Genomic DNA, 21,112 nt, shown 5'->3' with positions numbered 1-21,112 from the left:
GGCTCACACGCCACACACACCCCCGACACACACACAGGCACACACGCACACACACCCCCCCGACACACACACAGGCTCACACGCACACACCCCCGACACACACACACGCGCACACACACCCCCGACACACACGCACACACACCCCGACACACACAGGCACACACACCCCCCCGACACACCACAGGCTCACACGCACACACACACCCCGACACACACACACACGCACCCACACCCCCCCGACACACAGGCACACACACACACACACCCCCCCGACACACACACAGGCTCACACGCACACACACACCCCCCCGACACACACACACGCACACCACACACCCCCTGACACACACACACAGGCACACACACACACCCCCCCGACACACACACACGCACACACACACACACCCCGACACACACACACAGGCACACACGCACACACCCCCCCGACACACACACAGGCACACGCACACACACCCCCCCGACACACACACACACACACACACCCCGACACACACACAGGCACACACGCGCACACACACACCCCCCGACACACACACACAGGCTCACACGCACACACCCCCCCGACACACACACAGGCACACACGCACACACACACACCCTGACACACACACACAGGCTCACACGCACATACGCCCCCCGACACACACACAGGCACACGCATACACACCCCCGACACACATACAGGCTCCCACGCACACACACCCCCGACACACACACAGGCTCACAGGCACACACGCACACACACACCCCCTGACACACACAGGCTCACACGCACACCCCCCCGACACACACACAGGCACACACGCACACACACACACCCTGACACACACACACAGGCTCACACGCACATACGCCCCCCGACACACACACAGGCACACGCATACACACCCCCCCGACACACATACAGGCTCCCACGCACACACACCCCCGACACACATACAGGCTCACAGGCACACACGCACACACACCCCCTGACACACACAGGCTCACACGCACACACCCCCTGACACACACACAGGCACACGCACACACACCCCCAGACACACATACAGGCTCACACGCACACACACACCCCCCCGACCACACACAGGCTCACATGCACACACACCCCCCCGACACACACACAGGCTCACACGCACACACCCCCCCGACACACACACAGGCTCACACGCACACCACACCCCCCCGACACACACACAGGCTCACACGCACACACACCCCCCCCGACACACACACAGGCTCACACGCACACACACACCCCCCCCGACACACACACAGGCACACACGCACACACAAACCCCCCCGACACACACACAGGCACACACGCACACACACCCCCCCGACACACACACAGGCACACACGCACACACACACCCCCGACACACACACAGGCACACATGCACACACCCCCCCGACACACACACACACGCACACACACCCCCCCCGACACACACACAGGCTCATGCTCAGACTCATTCACTCTCACATCTTCTAAGGCCCTCCGATGTCTCTTCGTAGCTCTTAACTTTGCACCTGAAAAGGCCAGGCTCAGCTTCTCTGGCTCCTGCCTGGCCTTGTCACTGTCTCTTGCCACCCACCCCTGGGCTGTGCTGCCCTCGGCCAGACCTGTAGCTCTCAGAAGGGACCCACACTCCAGTGCTCCCTGGGGTATGGCGTGGTTTCTTCTCCCTCGCAGCCTTTTTCTGCCAAACTTATCCTCATCTGCAGTACTCAGACTGCAGGTCACCTCCTGAGAGTACCCCCCTTTTCTGCACTGTTTCCTAATTGCACTCCTGACATGGGACCTGCCAGGTTCTGTAAGGATTTGCTTATAGTCTGGCTTAGGAGCCTGTGAGCCCTGGGAGGAGTTGGGGGGTGAGTGGGAAGGGGTAAGACTTTGTCTTTATTCTTATTAGAAGCAGTAGTTCCTAGGGTTTGATAAATGGTCATTGAGGGAGTCTGTGGATGCGGAATTAGAACCTCGCCTCAGTAAGTTGCACAGGTAAATGTTTTTGTCCTTGCATGTTCAGAGTGGTTGGCTGCAAGGTACATTTGCACCATTTCCCTTAAGGGACATGTGTTTGGGGAGTGCCGGGCGATGCCGGGCGATACATTGTGAATATAAGCTGGCCACTGCCTCAGCCACCGGCTTGTCCTACCTTCTGCATGAGACACGTTGAGTTCCCCTTCTCTGATCTCTTATTGATTGACTCACATTGGAACACGGCCCACAAAAAGCTGCCCATGAGGATGAAAATGTTGGCAGAGACTGCAAAATATTATGCTAAGGTGGAGATCAAGCAGTCATTTCTCTTTTAGTAAATTAATGATCAGGGTCCGGGTATGCTCAGGACGGTTGCAGATGGCCTGGCAGATGGTGGGAGCAGGCAGGGATACTAAATAGCTGCCCTGATGATGCAGAATCCCGTCTTTAGAGGTGGTTAAAATAGAGCCCCCAGCTTCAGTTGGTTTGGAGTTCTAAAGCCCACTGGTTGAATAATTGAGACATCCTTGGATGTTTTGCCCATAACTTGTGGAATTTCTTGGCACACACTTTCATTGAGTCTGCAGCTGAACGGGCTGGCTGGCACTCCTCAGGAGTTCAGCTTCGAGGGCAGCCACGTGTCTGCATGTTAGGACTCAGAGCACATGGGTTCGAGTTCTGGCTTTGTGGTGTAACTGACTCAGTGACCCAAATGAGGATCCTACAAAATGCAAATAACATCTCAATGTGCCATCCTCACAGGGTTGCTTAGGGTTTTGAGATGTTCTTATAGAAAATGCTTTGTAAGCTATCAAGCACCATACAGATTATTTCTGTTGTCAAAACGAGCGATTACGGAGAGCCCATGCATCCTCTGGAGAAGGTGTCACCCGAGGGAACAGACGGGCTGGTTTTACATTCCATGTTCTTCAGCACCAGTGGCCTGAATGGTGTCCTCTTTGCTTCTTCCTTTTAAGGTGACCGACTGGACCCCACAGCCGTGAACATCCTGCAGCAGATCATTGAGCTGGGCGCCGAGACCCACGACGCCACTGCCCTTGCCTCGGTGGTTGCCATGGCACCAGGGACAGTGACTGTGGTTAAACAGGTAGGGACCCTCCTGTGAGTATTCATCCCTGTGTGTCTCACAGTCAGCTTCTCTCCTCTTCCCTGTGTTTCTAAGTCTTTAACTTACCTGAGGTAGAACTTGGAATGAAATTGGTCAGTCTCATACCTTTTCTTTTCTACCTCTGATCTCATGGGAGTGCTTCTTCAATAGCTCTATATGTGGGAGGTGTTTAGGGGAGAGGTATAGTATATTTAAAAAAAAATTCTGGAAACTCTCCGTTCATTTTCTTTCAAAGATTCCCAGAGTGAGAATGAGCATGATGTGGACCATTGAGACACATCTCTGGTGAAAACAGCTCTCAGTGCCTAAGTCCCCATCAGTAAATTGAGCTAGTAGGATGCATGGGGGTAGCCAGAGAAGCCAGGAGGATTTCCCAGTGGATTGGCCTTCCTACATAGTAAACACCTGATCAGATCAACACAGGCTACTGCTCTGGTAGGAAGAGATGGTCAGTTTTGGAATAAAGGTTACTCCACTTAATTAATCCTTTATCTGCTTGGCTCATTTCCTTTTCTGTCCTCAGTGGAGACTTTACCATCTGTTAAAATGCAATGTGTTTGATAATTAGGTCATCCTTTTTATCTGTTTATACCTCTCTCTCTATCTGCTACCTGTTGTTTCATTTTACAAAAGATTTTAGCTGGCTTACACAAATACTTTAAAAACAGAAAACCAAAATAGTAAATGCATCAAAACCAGGGAAATTTGTAATCTGAAATCAAAGTTCAAGTTCACAGAGAAAGTAGAAATGCAAACCATGGAGTTTCTCACATTTAGCCACTCCTGTATTGACTCATTTGGTATTTATTGAGTGCCTACTGTTGTCAGGCAGAGTTCTAGTTGCTGGGGTCTAGGAGAGAACCAGTGTCTGCCATCATGGTGATTACTTTCCAGTGGGGGAAAGGATAAAGCACGAATAAACCAGTATGACATAAAGGATGTCAGATGGTGAACAAGTGCCAGGAGAAAAGTAAAGCAAGAGAAGCAGGAGAGGAGTGGGATCCAGGAGTGTGGGTTGGGATGATTTTGTAAAGGGTTGCTGGGGAAGATCTGTGACATGTGAGGAGAGACCTGGAAGAGGTGTGTATGACTAGAGTTGTCTGAAATTGATTAAATTTGTTACTGAATTGTATAACAGAAAACAGAAAGGAGGCATTAAACAGTTAACTCAGGAAGGGGGTTAGCTTTTCCTGGCACTAACAAGATGTTTCTTAATGAGGCACTGACACAGGGACACCTGAGTGATGTGTCCCTGGTGGCCTGATGAGCCAGGAGGGGACATCCCAGTGCTGTCTCCACGACTGTCCCCTGAGTGTGCCCAGGGCACAATGCAAAGCATGAAATTCAGGCCAAGTAATTCTCTGGGGGAATTAGTAAGTACATTCGGTTTCAGCTCTTGGGTTTCTTGACCTACGGACAAGACTTAGCATATCTCGATGAATGTTTGGATTGCATGTCCTAAAATCCCTCCTCCACAGTGTGGTTTCTCTCAGGAGTCGAGCTGGAGAGTAGGCAGGGGGATGCTTCAGTCTGTAGCAATCTGGTATCTGCATTGGCTGAGAAAAGATTCATATCCTTCCAGGCTGAGTACCTTTTTAGCTTTTCCTGGTGTTTACTAGGTTGCCGTCTTCAGATTGTCTTATGAATCTCTTCCGAAACTCTTCATTTGCATCTTGGCATGTGGAGTCCCCACCTGGACCTGGTGCTTTAGGAAGGTCTCTCTGGGATGGTATCAGGAGGAATTTGAATGTTTCATACACATGAAATCCTTTTGAGAGTGCAGGAAGGCACCTCTGATTGTGACTTGTGTCTTCTTTCTAAGAACTAGATTGATTTGCTGCTGCTGGGAGACATGATTTATTGAGCCTCGCAGGCAATGCAGTGATACACGAGGTCACAGGGTTTGGGTTACAGCTTAGATATGCTTCGAGGCATTAGACTGACAGCACAACAAGGGATGAGGCAGATAAGCATCCAGAACCACCAGTGTCAACAAGCTAAATGTGTTTGCAGGAGGAGAAAACAGTGCCACCCTTCCGAGGATCTTCTTTCTTATTGCAAACACAGCAAAGAGTGCTGTTGAACACAGTCGTGGGGAACTGCATTTGGAAATGTTCCCCAAGAAGGTGTATGTCCTGGCCATTATCTTGTCTGCCTGGCCCTGCGCCTCACTCAAGGCAGCTCTTGATAAATGACAGAGAGGAGAGTGGGTGGACAGACTGCTGGATGGGTAGACGCTAAGCACCACTCCTATAGCAAAGGAAATGAAGTGTTTCAGGCTCTCCCAGGTGAAAGGATGCCCTCTGAATTCCATTGTCCTATAGTTTAAATTGAAATATAGCTGTATTTATTAGAAAACTTGGTTTCAACCTTTTTCTTTTAATTAAACTCTGGTTTAGGGTTTTTCAGTCAAGAAATTATGCCTGCTTAGTAGCTGTGCTGAAGCACTGACATGTGAACCCTGGTGCACCAGTTGGAAAGAGGAAAACTTTTCCTCCTGTGGGAGGCACCTTGATATCGTAGGCTTTCTCTTGCTCCAACCCAAGACATCACACCTAGTAGTTGCTTAATACGTGTTATGAAATAGAATTGACTATGTTGGAGGTTTTGATTCTTCAGCTGTATCCTATAAATCAGTATTGCCGGAGAGAAAAAGGCAAGAATTCCTCATCATAAAGTATGTGATGTATCTTGCAGAACAATGTTTCAAATTACTATGGGATAGCATGTTTTGAGATCTTTTTATATCTCTTTGCTATACATCTTCCACAAGACCAAAAACAAAACAAATTCTACATTGTACATAAGTTGCTTCTGGAGGGTTAAACATTTCAAAATTTATTTCTCATATAAACAAATAGATACATACCCTATTTATAATTTTCATGATTTATTAATGTTAACTGAAAAAAATCTTACATATCAAAATTCATCAGTAATCACTGAAAGTGATTAATCCCAAGTCTTTTGGGGTTTTCAGCTTCTGGGATGAAAGTAATGGCAGGCCTGGTGTGGGGCTGGCAGGGTTGGAGAGAAGAGAGCTGGGAAAAAACTGTTTGCTTCTTGCTCTTTGAAGAGACAAGGAAAAGATTTTGCCCATAATTGAGACCATTTAAATTCTCTGTTGGACGCAGAAATGTGTCTTCAATGACTTCTCGTCACTTTCTCTCTTTTCTTGAGTATCAGCATTAAAAATAGATTCATGGAGCCCGAGCATCTCCAAACGCTCAGAAAGAATCACGCTTGCGTGCCCCGCTTCCAGCCCTGTAGAAGGGCCCACGTGAGAACCTGAGTGCCACTAAGTGTGTGTTTGTTAAACCTAACAGTTTTCATTTAGTAAGGTGATTCCTTTTGTTATTGTTGTTAAATCTTGCGTTAAGGTTTTACAAGGAGGAAATTTGTATTCGATAAATAGAACTGCCTGAGAAGGTAGATGGAAGACAGCTAGCCGCACAGGAAATGCTATCATGAGCATCTCTGAGTCAAAATTAGTTACTTAAAGGAAAAGAAAAACCAAAGAAAATAACAGCAACAGTCATCACCAGTGGCTCATGGCTTAAATCACTTGTGGATGTTCTTATGGATTGGATTTTATTTTAGACTCAAAGCTGAAGGGGTGGCGTGCCCCTCCACACCTGGGGTATATCTCATCAGATGGGACAAGAGACTGAGAAAAGAAATAAGACACAGAGACAAAGTATAGAGAAACAACAGTGGACCCAGGAGACCGGCACTCAGCATACCAAGGGCTGCACCAGCACCGGTCTCTGAGTTCCCTCAGTTTTTATTGATTATTATTTTCACTATCTCAGCAAGAGGAATGCAGTAGGAGAGCAGGGTGATAATAAGGTCAGCAAAAACATGTGAGCAAAAGAATCTATGTCATAATTAAGTTCAAGGGGAGGTACTATGCCTGGATGTGCACGTAGGCTAGATTTATGCTTTTCTCCGCCCAAACATCTCAGTGGAGTAAAGAGTAACAAAGCAGCATTGCTGCCAACATGTCTCGCCCCCGCCATAGGGCGGTTTTTCTCCTATCTCAGAATTGAACAAACGTACAATAGAGTTTTATACCAAGACCTTCAGTTCCCAGGGGCAGGCAGGAGACAGAGGCCTTCCTCTTTTACTAATCCACCTCAGCACAGACACTTTACGGGTGTTGGGCTGGGGGACTTTCTGGTCTTTCCCATCCCACAAGGCCATATTTCAGACTATCACATGGGGAGAAACCATGGACAATACCCGGCTTTCCAGGGCAGAGGTCCCTGCGGCTTTCTGCAGTGCATTGTGCCCCTGGTTTATTGAGACTAGAGAATGGCGATGACTTTTACCAAGCATACTGCTTGTAAACATTTTGTTAACAAGGCACATCCTGCACAGCCCTAGGTCCCTTAAACCTTGATTCCATACAACACATGTTTTTGTGAGCTCAAAGTTGGGGCAAAGTGACTGGGGCAAAGTGACAAATTAATAGCATCTCAGCAAAGCAATTGTTCAAGGTACAGGTCAAAATGGAATTTCTTATGTCTTCCCTTTCTGTATAGCCACAGTAACAGTCTGATCTCTCTCTCTTTTCCCTACACAAAGTAACACTGTATTTATGGTTGACAGGCACTCATTTAGTAGGCATTTACTGAGCAACTGCCATGTGTTCACTCTCTGGTTGTATTAATTTCCTATCGCCACTGCCACAAATTACCACAAATTTATGGTTTGAAACAACACAAACTTATACTGTCTTACAATTGTGGAGGTCAGAAGTCTGTAGTGTCTCCTGTGCTAAAATCAAGGTGTCGAGAGAACTAGTGTTTCTGGGAAAGATTCCTTTCTTGCCTGTTTTGGCATCTAGAGGCCACCCGCACTCCTTGACCCAAGGCTCCCTTCCTCCATCCCTAGAACCAGCAACGGCAGGCTAAGTTCTCACATCCACTCAGTCTGACCTCTGCTTCCAGGGTCAAATTGCCAGCTTTCCTACTCCCTTTTTTAAGGGCCCTTCTGATGACATTGGATCCACCCAAATAATCCAGGACTATCCATCTGGGATGGCTTCTCCATCACCAGATCCTTAATGTGATCACATCTGCACATTCTTCTTTACTATGTAAGGCCACATATTCACAGGTCTCAAAGATGAGGATGTGGACATCTTTGGTTGAGGGCCATGGGCATTACTGTGCCCACCAGTCTGGGCTACAGAATTAAGATAGTTTCCACTCTCAAGAGGCAAATAGTCTAACAAGGGAAATGACTTATTTTTTCATACAACAAATACTCCTTGAGCTGCTTTTACCAGCCAGGCACTGTTCTCAACACTTGGGATAGTTCAGTGAACAAATCAGACAGATGATATGGTTGAGAAGCTTATGTTTTAATTGGGGTAGATAGCCAATTCACATACATGTAATAAGTAAATTATAATAGTACGTTAGCGGCAAAAAGTGCAGTGGACAAAAGAACAAGCAGAACTGGCCGAGAGGTATGGAAAATGCAGCCTTAAACAGGCAGTTCCAATCGAGAGTGATGAATGCTTCAGGGAGGTGGCCCAGGGAGCACCGGGGCCCATGGACCTGGGTCTGGGGTAGGGGCAGGTGCTGAGCAGGGAGGCTTTGTGAGTGTAGGGTGGGAGCAGGGCTCCGGGCAGGGGTGGGCACAGGGGCTTGTGGCTGGTGCCAGCTGGGTGACTGGAGGCAGAGGTAGGGGTGGTGGAAGAGGCACTGCATAGAGTAATGACTTGCCTGGTTGTAACATGGGACAGGGATTCCAAGCCTCAGAATTATCTCAGCCTGGTCTCTCCCTTCTGCCTACTGGGAATCCAAACAGTTTGTGGCCTTATGGCATATCCTAGGGCATAATGTCCTTTTGCCATGGGCTTCCTGACCTATGTTACCCTCTTGAAGTCACACTGGCATTTTTAACAAGTGACGATTTACTGGTTTTTGCAAATAGTGAACCTGCACTGAGCATTCCTGCGCTTTGATATTTAGCAGAACAATCGGTGCCTGTCTAAGACTGTCACTGACATTTGTCTTGGCCTGTGGTTCCTGGGTCCACCAAGCCAGCTACTGCACCGTGCCCTTTCTTCTTTCCCTGGGGGTGTTTTAAGTAATAAGTATACCGTTTGATGACACTGCATCTTCTTTTTAAGAAGGTCAGGATGATTGAACAGTTTGCCTTTGTGATCATCCTCGGTCTTTCTGAGTTTTGTGTGTTTTTTAAATTTTGTATTGTTTTTACTGCTGAGGGTTTACCCTAAACAGCAGACTGGGGGTGCTGGAGCATTGTGGGGTATCAGCCTCTGAGGATGGGGGAGGGAGTGGGGCTCCCAGTGAAGTGGTGTGAGTCATTCGTTCATTGTAGAAGTTATTTTTCAGTCCATGTGCATGTATGAATGGACAGGACATTCCCCTGTGTATAAGAGCTCACCTGATGCAGTCTCGTCCAAGTGAGGCTGTCCAGCAGCATGCACTTTGCCAAGCCTGCTTCTCTGTGACTCGGTCACCATTCCTGCTTTACTGAGACCTGATAAGAAATACATTTGTTTGTCAGAGTTGTTCAGAGAAACAGAACTCATAGGGGTGTGTGTATGTGTTTGTGTGCGTGTGCGTGTGTGTGTGTGTGTAAAAGAAGGAATTGGCTGATGTGACTGTGGAAGCTGACAAATCCCAATGTCTGCTGTTAGCAGGCTGGGGTCCCAGGAAAGCCAATGTTGTGACTCCAGTTTGAAAGCCTGCAGGCTTGGGACGCAGGAAGGGCCAGTGTTTCAGCTTGAGATCAAAGGCAGCAAAAACCAGTGTCCCAGCTTGAAGGCTGTTGGGAGGAAAAATTCCCTCCTTTTCAAAAGGGGAGGGTCAACTTTTTTATTCTATTCAGGCCATCAGCTGATTGGATGGGCCCCACCCACACTAGCGAGGGCCATTTGCTTTATTCAGTCTGCCAGTTTAAATGTTAATGTCATCCCAGAACACCATCACAGCCATACCTAGAATAATGTATGACCAAATATCTGGGCACCCATGGCCCAGTCAAGTTGACACATAAAATGAACTATTACGCATGTACAAATGTGTTTCAGGGTGTGAGTGTCTCTTTGTCAGTGAAAGGGTATTATTTGATTCAAGGGTGAAATTCTTAGTTTCACAGAGACAATTTTGGTGGACAGATTTCATGGTGATTTAGTAGCTTCCAGAAAACACATCCATTGGCAGATCCATATTTCTATCACAGTTGAGATTTTGGTTCAGGGTTCAGGAATCAGCTCCATCCTGCGTGTCTTTGAGAGAGTCACAGCTGAGGACTGTGCCAGCACGGTACACTGACCCCCAGGAGTCCTCCATGGAGCACCAGCACTCCACTCAGTCCTCCTGGCGATGAGCAAGCAGACCATTGTTGCCACTGCCCGCATGGGAGTAGATGTCCTGTAGGAGCTAGTGGTAGCAGCACTCTACGTGGCAGGCCCGTGTCTCTGTCCACATGGGGCATTTCCCCTGCAGCCCAGGTGTTGGCTGCCCCTGGCTTATGAGCCTGGGGTGGGGATGGGGTGTCACACACACTGTCTGCCAGTTTTAGTGCCTCCTGGGGTTGCCCCTCTCTTCTGTTGGTTGTTTTCCCTGCAATGTGCTAGATGCTTCTACACTGTGTGATGGAGCCTCAGTGGGAAGGAGCAATTTGGACTGCCTCAGACCCATGGACACCCGCCTCTTCCCCATGCAGGCCCTTAGTCGGGTCAGCACAGAATTATTCTGCCTTAATCTTGTTCAAAATCGCAAGTGCTCCTCCGACATGATTTAACCGCTGATCAAAATGAAACAAACAGAAAAGCAGGAACCCCAGCTTTGCCCAGATCACCCCACCTTCTTCTCCCAACTGCTTCTACACAACCTTTGCCACCTTCAGCCTTCAGGTGGGTCCCCGCGATGGTTGGCAGTGTTGGGAGAAGAGCAGGCAGAGCTCCCGCCCTGGGCTCAGCATACAATGTGAAGTCTGAGAGGGAGCTTAAGTAGCAGTTCTTGCTGGAAGACATATGTTTGTTGCCACCCAGCATTGGAATTGCTGTTTGTTATTTGCAGTTCATTATTTTTTGCAAGAAAAGGCACTCTACTTCAGTGGAGACCACATACATCAGTTGCCTGTTGGCAAGGAAGTGCATGTCCGGTCTGTCATGTTTTAATTTAAGGCCCTGAGTAATGTGGTCCCCTGACCCCTTTCTCACTGCCCATCTGGACAAGGGCTCCTGGTGGGGAGAAGCCACTCTGCGGAAGGGACTTCTCAGGTGCAGCCTCTGGCTTGAGAGAAGCCTGGTGCCCTGTGGGCCACCTGAAGGGACGCTCAGACCGGCCTCCTCCTGTCAGGGGGCAGATGTTGAACATTTTGTAAGACTTGTGATGAAATAATGAGGAGGGGGATCTAGAAAGTGATTTCTATGAGGCTTCAAAATCTATTTTTATTTTTACTTTTAAAAACAAGCGCTCTATTCTACAACTGTGATTGTAGTTGCACAGCAAAAGATCTGACAGAAGAACCCTATTGGTGCAAGATCCTCTTCTAACTCTTTACAGATTGTGGTGTAAGAGAGCCTGGCCATCTGAATTGTCTTAAAGTGGGACCGAGGTGAGATCTCTTTTCTAATCCTAGCCACAAAAAGGATTGAGTGAAGTCCATCCCATTTTTCTGTTATCCCTCTAAGCTCAAATAACTGGTGAGTTAATGGAATTTTCCTTTTCTTGTTCCCACAGAGGCACTTTTTTGACTTGTACTGTAAACACGTCTCTCCCTAAGTTCAACACAATTCTTGCAGTGCAGATAAAAGGAGAGTCACTGGCGGGCTTTTCTCTTACTTTTCTTTCCGCTCACCTTTCCTCTTCAAAGCCTCCTTTGACTTCATTTCCTCTTGCCTGTGCTGAGTGGTACATTACAGCAGCAGACCTGCATTCTCTCACGCCGTAATGGAACCCTAGCGTCTTCAATTGTATCATTTACTCCACTTTCCCGTTAACAGGTTTTTTCTGTCGTTATTGTGGCTCATCTAAGGAATCAAATCCTTCCAAGAAGATTAAAAGTGTGTATAATTGTAAAAGAATTGATGGTAACAGCAGTTTCCATCTGCCGTAACTGCTTGTATTTTCTGTTATTCTTCATTGTATTTGGGTGTCACACCCACTCCATGCTTGCAGACTCTGTAGTGTAATGAGTCACGATGGATTCAAATGCCTATGAAAGACCCAGGCAAGAGAACTGCATGTGTCCTCTGTGGCAGTCAAATTGGTTGTGTATCTCCAGGACCGAGAGCATATGCACCCAGCGTGCTTTTTAGGCCTCAGATGATCTAATACTAGATTCTTAGGCATATGCTCAGGATTTCTAATAGATACCTGTGATCCAGGTTTTACTTTTATCTTTTAATGCCAAGTCCTTTTGATCTTGGTAAAATCCTGAAGTCTCACTGATGACTTTGTTTTTTTCCCTGTATCATAGCCCTTACTATGACAACCACTTTTCAGCTGCATGCTTTGGTTGGCTGCTGAGGTTAGGCTCCTGCCTAATGAACTCTGCAGTGCAATTCATTTGATCCCGGGCCTCTGCCAACTTGAATCATATGAAGGTCCTAATTATACGTGCAGGTAGCCTCTGAAAAGTGTTCTCCTACTTCACATTCCTCATAGAATGTTCTTTGTGTTGTTGCGGAATGGTGACCTTTAGCATGGAGATTCAGAAACAAAAAGTTCATTCACAGTCTTGGCAATGGGTTACTCTCCCTTGTCACTGAATGCCAACTCTTGTCCTTTGTAGGCCTTTCTTAGTTCTCCTGTGGTTGTTTGAACCTTTTCTTTTTCTTTGTCTTAACTAAAACTTCTTTCAGAGACTTCTGCTTCTGGTATGACTTTGGACGGCTGCTACTCCACGTTGCATCCTCTCCCAAAGCTCTTTTATTACTTGCTTAGCTCTCTTACACCAAAGTAGTTACAGAAAATTCCATTTCTTTGTGAAATGTTTAAAGTAAAAATAAACCCCATGATATATCTGTGGCCATATGAGAAATGGTTTGAAAACATAGAGAACAAAGGTTATTCTCTATTTCATTATGATGCCTTTTTCCCATACCAGCCATCCTTAGCTAACCGGAGGATGCTCATCTACTCAACTTGGCTTTTCTTCCTTTTCCTAAGTCCCCGTCTTTCCGCTATTATGTCCCAAGAAGCTGCAGCCTTGGTTGGTGCTATTTGCAGAATCCCACATTATTTGAGTTTTAATACTGCTGAGTTTATTACTTGTTTGCTTGATGCCTGTTTCCTGACCCATGTCCTTAGCCAAGGCGGGTAGGTTTTAATTGACATCTGCCCTCCAGGCAGCTTCACCCTGGGAAGTAGTCCTTGCTGGCTGAGATCGCTTGGTCTGGTTCAAGTTCCGGGCCCAGGCCAGGCTGTAATAGCCCCGACGAGAGTGAGCGAGAGCTGTCCGGGCCCAGGCCAGGCTGTAATAGCCCCGACGAGAGTGAGCGAGAGCTGTCCGGGCCAGGCCAGGCTGTGATAGCCCTGACGAGAGTGAGCGAGAGCTGTCCGGGCCCAGGCCAGGCTGTGATAGCCCTGACGAGAGTGAGCGAGAGCTGTCCGGGCCCAGGCCAGGCTGTAATAGCCCCGACGAGAGTGAGCGAGAGCTGTCCGGGCCAGGCCAGGCTGTAATAGCCCCGACGAGAGTGAGCGAGAGCTGTCCGGGCCCAGGCCAGGCTGTAATAGCCCCGACGAGAGTGAGCGAGAGCTGTCCGGGCCCAGGCCAGGCTGTAATAGCCCCGACGAGAGTGAGCGAGAGCTGTCCGGGCCCAGGCCAGGCTGTAATAGCCCCGACGAGAGTCAGCGAGAGCTGTCCGGGCCCAGGCCAGGCTGTGATAGCCCCGACGAGAGTGAGCGAGAGCTGTCCGGGCCCAGGCCAGGCTGTGATAGCCCCGACGAGAGTGAGCGAGAGCTGTCCGGGCCCAGGCCAGGGTGTGATAGCCCCGACGAGAGTGAGCGAGAGCTGTCCGGCCCAGGCCAGGCTGTGATAGCCCCGACGAGAGTGAGCGAGAGCTGTCCGGGCCCAGGCCAGGCTGTGATAGCCCCGACGAGAGTGAGCGAGAGCTGTCCGGGCCCAGGCCAGGCTGTGATAGCCCCGACGAGAGTGAGCGAGAGCTGTCCGGGCCCAGGCCAGGCTGTGATAGCCCTGACGAGAGTGAGCGAGAGCTGTCCGGGCCCAGGCCAGGCTGTAATAGCCCCAACGAGAGTGAGCGAGAGCTGTCCCACATGTGGAGGAGAGCAATGCGGGTCCTCTGCGGACGTGTCGCCCCTCAGGGTGGCCCTTGTTGTTCATTCTCACCACAACAGTAGTCTCCATCCCGGCCGGAGGAATTCCCCGAAACAAGAACTCTTGGTGTCCCCTCCTTCCTACTCCTGCTATCCATCTGGTGTCCCCACCTGGTGGAGGGCTTCCAGGCCACTCCAATGTCTACGCCAGAACCTGGGAGGCCCTCTTGCCTCCTTGCCTCTCCCATCCGGTGTCTGTCCTGTCAGCACATGTGGTGGGCTCCTGCTTCACAAGGGGCCTCAAATAGTCCCTCTGGCTCCCAGCTACCACCTTCATTTAAGCCCTTGCTACCCAAAATATGGTCCCCGGGCCAGCAGTGTCAGCATCGGGGGCTTGTGAGAAATGCAGAGTCTCTGGCTTCACTGCACCCCTCCCAAATCAGGCTCTGTGTGTAACCAGCAGCGGGGGCATCCTGGCTCCACCCCAACCCTCCCAAATCAGGCTCTGTGTGTAACCAGCAGCGAGGGCATCCTGGCTCCACCCCAACCCTACCAAATCAGGCTCTGTGTGTAACCAGCAGCGGGGGCATCCCACACATTAGAATTTAGAAGCCTGTTTTCAGCTGTCAGTCCCCCTCCCCCGGCTTACAGAGGATGCTCTTGTCTTTCCATCCTGCTGCTCTGAGATCCAGTTTTCACATAGAAGCCAGAGCGATCTTTTAGAAGTATCATTACATCACAGTAACCCTTACTTTAAAATCCTCCAATAACTCAGAAAGTCTCGAGTAAACTTAGAATAGAAGCTCTCCATGGCCCACAAGGCCCAACAGCAAGGTGCCCGCCTTTCTCCCTCCATTTTCCTTCTTGCTTCATGGTGGGATGTTTCAAGAAGACCCACCCCACCCGTGCTGACTGTGGAGGCGCAAGATCCAGGAGCAGCTGCTTCTGCATGAAAGCAAACACTTCAAGAAGGAGCACAACCTACGAGGGGGTGCCTGCATGTCAGGATAACCCCTGCCCATGAGGACACATCAGGTTAGACCCTGTGGTCAGCTTCAGCTCTCGGATTGTCCGGTCCTTCCTGCCCTGAGGGCGCAATTAGGAAGGGAATATTTTCAGAGGAGCAGAAACTGTCCTCCCTCTCCAGGCAGTGGTGAGGATGGGGCCGCGGAGGAGGAGTACCCTCCCTCACCCCATCACAGGTCTTAGGAACTGTATCACAGACCATATCTAGTGTAGTTGATACCCATGGCTTTTCCCCCAGCAAACTGGAAGCTCCATGAGAGCAGGTGACAATTTGGTCTCACCCATCTCTGGGATCTCTAGCACTTGGTTCAGGGCCTGGTACATTTTAGAGGCTTCACAGGCGTTCAAAACCATGAATGCCAGATCAGATGTCGGAAAGCTGAGCTAGTGGGGCACAGTTGCCCTGGGTGTGACTTGTGCTGAGCAGCCTCGTACTCTGCAGGCTGGCAGTGCATACCCTGCCACAGGAGATGCAGGCTTCTGGGACAGAGTCCCCCTGCCCCGGATGGACAGCACAAGGGGGTATCTCTGGAGAAGCCTGTTTCATGGGAGTCACCCCAGCTCATGTCACAGTGGATGGAGGAGCCCTTGGCACAGCCAGTGGTGTAGCAAGGGGCTAAAAGACAGCCAGACCGCTTGGGCTGGAACCCTGGATCTGTCACATAATAGTGTGTGACCTTGGACAAAACACTTGTCTTCTTTGAACTTGTGTTTCCCCTTCTGTATAATGGGAAGATCATGGAACTTACTCCAAGGGGCTGTTGTATGCATTATACCTAATTATGCAAGATGAAGCCACTGGTCCTGTGCCTGGCACATGGCTGGGTCAATAAATCTTAGCTCCTGTGATCATGGAAACAGCATAGCTCCTTACCTCTCACTGTGCATATAGAATTCAGCCACAGCCATTTCTGCTTCTGGTCGCTTCCATTGAGCAGGTGAGTGCTGATGTGGTATTATCTAGGCTCTGTGCTTGGCATCAGGAGTCCAGGGTGGATAAGACACCCCCCCCTTTTTTTTTTTTTTGAGACAGGGTCTCACTCTGTCACCGAGGCTGGAGTACAGTGGCATGATCATGGGTCACTGCAGCCTCAACCTCCCCAACTCAAGTGATCCTCCCACTCCAGCCTCCAGAGTAGCTGGGACCACAGGCGTGAACCACTGTGCCTGGCTAATGTTTGTATTTTTTCTAGAGACAGGATTTCACTATGTTGCACAGGCTGGTCTCAAGCTACTGTGCTCAAGTGATCTGCCCGCCTTGGCCTCCTAAAGTGCTGGGATTACAGGTGTGAGCCACCACACTGTGCCAGATGCTACCTCTCATGGCAGAGCTTGTTGCTTGGTCCAGGGAGGTAAACACATAGGTTATACAAATTAACATGATTGTGGCTCAGAATCATTTGACCCCTTACAAACTCCGGTTGTTGAGTCATTGTGAGTAATTCCCTTAGAGGAGGCCCTGGGGGAGGCATTATGATGGACCAAATGTTCATGTTCTTCCCTAAGTTCATATGATTGCAATCTAATTCCCAAAATGATGGTATTTGGAGGTGGGTTCTTTGGGAGGTGATTAGGTCATGCGGGTGGAGCCCCATGAATAGGACGAGTGCCTTAATAAGAGGGGAGAGAGCTTGATCTCTCTCTCTAGCATGTCAGAATACAATTACAGGTCAATAATCTGCCCTTGGAAGGGGGGCCTGCACTGTAACCTAAGCATGCTGACTCCCTGATCTCAGACTTCTAGCCGCCAGAACTGTAAGAGATAGATTTCTGTTGCTTCTAAGTCACTCAACTTGTGCTGCTTTGTGACAGCAGCCTGAGCTGAGACCATTGCCCAAGATAAGAGGAGCTGGGTAGGAGGTGGTTCTGTGTGAGAGGGACTTAAGACTAGGCCAAAAGAGAGTTGAATGAAGTTGAATTAAGTAGATCTTCCTACTCTAAGAGAGAAGTATGTGGGTCATGTGGATTTGAAGAGCAGGAGCTGGTGTCTCTCTGGGGTTTCAGCATAAGATCTGAGACTGTCATGTCAACACCAGTAGGGTAAATGTCCAAGCTTCACTGGTGCTCAAAATAAGAAGAGATAGCCAGTTTCTTTTTCTGTTCTTAGATCTGCTTGCTACTAATGAACTTACCTCGATAAGTTTGATGAGTGATTTAAAGGGTTTGTGTTTTGTTATGATAAACATATTTTAAACAAACAAACAAAAAAACACTTTATTCCGGGGAGTTTGGTTTTTCTACCTTGGGCAAGGGATGTTGCTCTGTGGTTGTCCAGGGAGGAATACGACCTGTGCCCTGCCAGCTCCATTTTCCTTCTCTGCTCAGTTACCAGCAAGGCCCTGTTGGGGTTCTGTGGAGGCTTCAGGTCACTCATGTGAAAGTACTGGGAAGGAAACTGCTAGTGGAAGCAGATTGCTTAATTACGGGGAGAAGAGTGTGCATCAGCTGGGGAAAGAAGCCAAGCCCTTCCCCAGCAGGCACCAAGACAGCGTCCTCCAGGTGGCCCACGAAAGGGGAGCGGATCGATCCCATCCCCGCAGCTTTATCGAGCACCTGCCCTTGAGGTTGACAGAGCCACCAGCAATGAGAAAGGCTGGGGCCTGCAAGGATGGTCACCCGGGTGATTTTGTGAAAGTCAGGCAGGTGGAAATGTACAAAGGAAACTAGTCCTAAAGTACAGTGGAGGGGACTTGGGTGAGAACAAATCTGAAACGTTTGCCCAACCCCAACAGCTGCACAGCTGTGCAGGGATCACCAGGCAGGGGTGTGAAGGGAGGAGAATGTGTAGGGAAGAGAGTGCTCCCTGTGTGAGGACCAGGCGATGCTATAGAACTGCCACGCCAGGCCTGGCACTAAATCAAATAGAGATTCGGTGTATGTGTGCTTAAAGGTGAAGGAAGTCAAATGTTATGCATAATAAATGTGTCTAAATATCAAAAGATATTTGTGAGGAGGGCGAAGCTCTGCCTGCCTCCTTCCCTTTCATGGTGAATCTGTTCTGAATTGTTTCAGCACAGCTTCGAAATATCTCCTGGGGTCCACATTTGAATAATTCAATTCAGTGTTTATTGAGCGCCTACTATAAGCTGGGTGCCCTGTGGCTATGGCATGATGGTGTGGAGGGGATGTGTGAAGCACACGGGCAACAGCTTAAGTGCATGGGAGCTTGGCTCAGCTGGGGAGGGGAGGGGGCGGCAGACACTTCCTCCAGGAGCAGTCATGAGTGTTGCACCTCATGCACCTGCCCTGTGCCAGGCACTGCCCCCCCGCCCCGCTGTCTCTTTTCTTTCTCACACACTCTCTCTACCATGTAGATCTCTCTAGTTTCCCACAATTTCTGAGAGAAGGTTTCCTTTTCTAGTCAAATGATTATTCAGACCAAACTAAGCTACGCCTAGACTGCCAAGATATGCAAGAGGTACAAGATGCTCTAGTCGTGGGCATCCCCTTTCTGTTGCCCACTGAGTTGGTTTGGCCAGTGTGGGAACCTTTTCATCCTCTTCTTACAGCACTGAGGTCAGGAAGCCTGCATTGCTCCTCTCTTCCTGTTTCCAAGGTCCTTCTCTCTCAATGAAGAGAGCTGGCCCTTCCCGTTCCCCTCAGGTCCGGGGACCTGGTGGGCAAGTTCGTATTGCAGGTGGCAGCAGAGCTCTCCAATGCCTGGGGCTTAGGAAACAGGGTTGCAGCTGTGTTGGCCGATAGTGGAGTCTCAGTGTTGCAGAGACCCAGGTGACACAGGAGATGGGTGGTGACTGCTGTTAGCAAGCTGCCTTTACAACTTAGGCTTTGGACTGTGCATGGGATTTATACTTTCGGGAAAGAAAATGTGTGTGCTGTCTACTTACAACCAAGAGAAAAATAGGGTGGAGACGCAGCACTACCCTGTCTTCCTCCATGAAAGGTGTCTAGCCTGACAGTGGAATGAATCGCCGCCTTCCTCACTTCCTGTGCTTTCTTTCCTCCTTAAAAGGCTTTAAATCTGCATTGATGTATGGAGTGGTTTCTTCCTGCCTGTGAATATCTTCTGATATTTCCACAAGTTTCTTGCAGATAATGCCCCCTCAGAACACCCTTATTTTTGTCCTGTATAGGTATGTATTTCTGGAGTTAGGAATTTATGATGTTTTTTACAAACCACATTCATTTATGCCTTTTCTTTCCTCTATAAATTCAGGATTGTGTTTGCTGTTTCCCTTTGTTTCTGACTTATACAGCTCAGCTCTTCACCTAGGGTTGTGAAAGCAAATGTGCTTGCTTGTTAACCTTGTAAAATGGTCCTGCCAGTCCCCCTTTTGAGAATGAAAAGGAAGCTATTGCTTGGTTATAATTTAAGCAGTGAGTGAAACCCTAATCACTGGAAAATATAAGGCTCCTTCCCCAGAGCTTCAACACACACAGGGGAATATTCTACCTGCAAGAATCGACTGCAGTGTTCTTTTTTCATTCTTCTTGTTGGGTTGTATTTGGATTTTTGTCTGCAGCCCTCTAATTCTAACAATAGCATGGAGTCTGCAAATTTCTGAGTGGAAGGGACCGTAGAAGATGTTGGCCATTTGGGAGGAAATAATGAATTGCACACTTTCCTTTGTTCTCGAGGTATGGAAGCATCTGAGAAACAAGACATGAGTGAATCAGATGGTAATGAGAGCAACAGGAGAGGAAGAGGAATTGGAGACCAGTTGAGCTATCTAGTCACAGGCAGGGCTGGGCAACAGCAGGGCAGCTCTTCCTAGAAGGGCAGTTGTTTGCCTGTAGCACATGGAGTCTCAACCCGATGGACCCAGGACTCCCACTGAATAATGACTACCTTATAACACTCCTTTTATTCTCTTGAAATGAAATTCGTAGATTCCTACACATGCATGACTTATAAAACAAACAGCAACAACAACAAACTCTAATGTCCTAACTGAAATAACAAGAAGTAAATGGAAAGTTATTAATAATACAATAATAAGAAATTGAATAATATTCAGACATGACAATACCACGATACAATGGTAGGCAGGACAATGGTGCCCCAGAGATGTCCACGTCCTCGTCCCCAGAACCTGCAAATATGTTAGGTTTTACATGGCAGGCGAGAATTAAGGTTGCTAATTAACTGAATCCAAGATGGGGAGATTATCCTGGATTATGCACATGGACTTAGTGTGATCACACATGTCCTTAAACAGGGAAGAGGAAGGAGGTAGGGTCAGAACCAGAGAGATGACATCATAAGAAAGACTCTACCAAATGTTGTTGGCTTTGAAGATGGAAGCAGGCCACAAGCCAAGGAATGCAGGAGCCTTTAAAAGCTGGAAAAGCCAAGGAGGTAGATTCTCTCCTAAGGTCTCCAGCCGGGAACACAGCCCTGCTGAAGTGTTGGTTTTAGCTCAGTGAGACCCATTTCAAACTTCTGAACTCTAGAACTGAAAGATGATACATTGGTGTTGTTTTAACCTGCTAAATTTCTAGTAATTTGTTAAAGCAACAATGAGAAAATGAAATAAAAACATAACTATGTGGTCAGGAAACTGGACCCTTTCCTTACTCCTTATACAAAAATTAATTCAAGATGGATTAGAGATTTAAATGTTAGACCTAAAACCATAAAAACCCTAGAAGAAAACCTAGGTAATACCATTCAGGACATAGGCATGGGCAAGGACTTGACGTCTAAAACACCAAAAGCAATGG

The 21,112-nt window shown here is 48.4% G+C and overlaps 1 protein-coding gene across 3 annotated transcripts in view; it reads left to right on the top strand.

Moving 5' to 3' along the window:
- ZFAT (zinc finger and AT-hook domain containing) overlaps window positions 1-21,112 on the top strand; it is a 236,298-nt gene that overhangs the window by 200,654 nt on the left and 14,532 nt on the right. For all 3 annotated transcript variants that reach the window (XR_004435171.1, XM_033202303.1, XM_033202302.1), the window contains one exon: window positions 2,983-3,113. Coding sequence is in view for 2 of the 3 variants with exons in the window: in XM_033202303.1 (XP_033058194.1) it covers window positions 2,983-3,113 (131 nt within the window). In the remaining variant the exon portion in view is untranslated. The remainder of the gene's footprint in view (window positions 1-2,982; window positions 3,114-21,112) is intronic.

Source organism: Trachypithecus francoisi, unplaced genomic scaffold (genome assembly GCF_009764315.1).
Source record: "Trachypithecus francoisi isolate TF-2019V2 unplaced genomic scaffold, Tfra_2.0 Lachesis_group7, whole genome shotgun sequence".
NCBI lineage: Eukaryota > Metazoa > Chordata > Mammalia > Primates > Cercopithecidae > Trachypithecus > Trachypithecus francoisi.
This window is presented reverse-complemented; position numbering and strand designations above follow the sequence as displayed.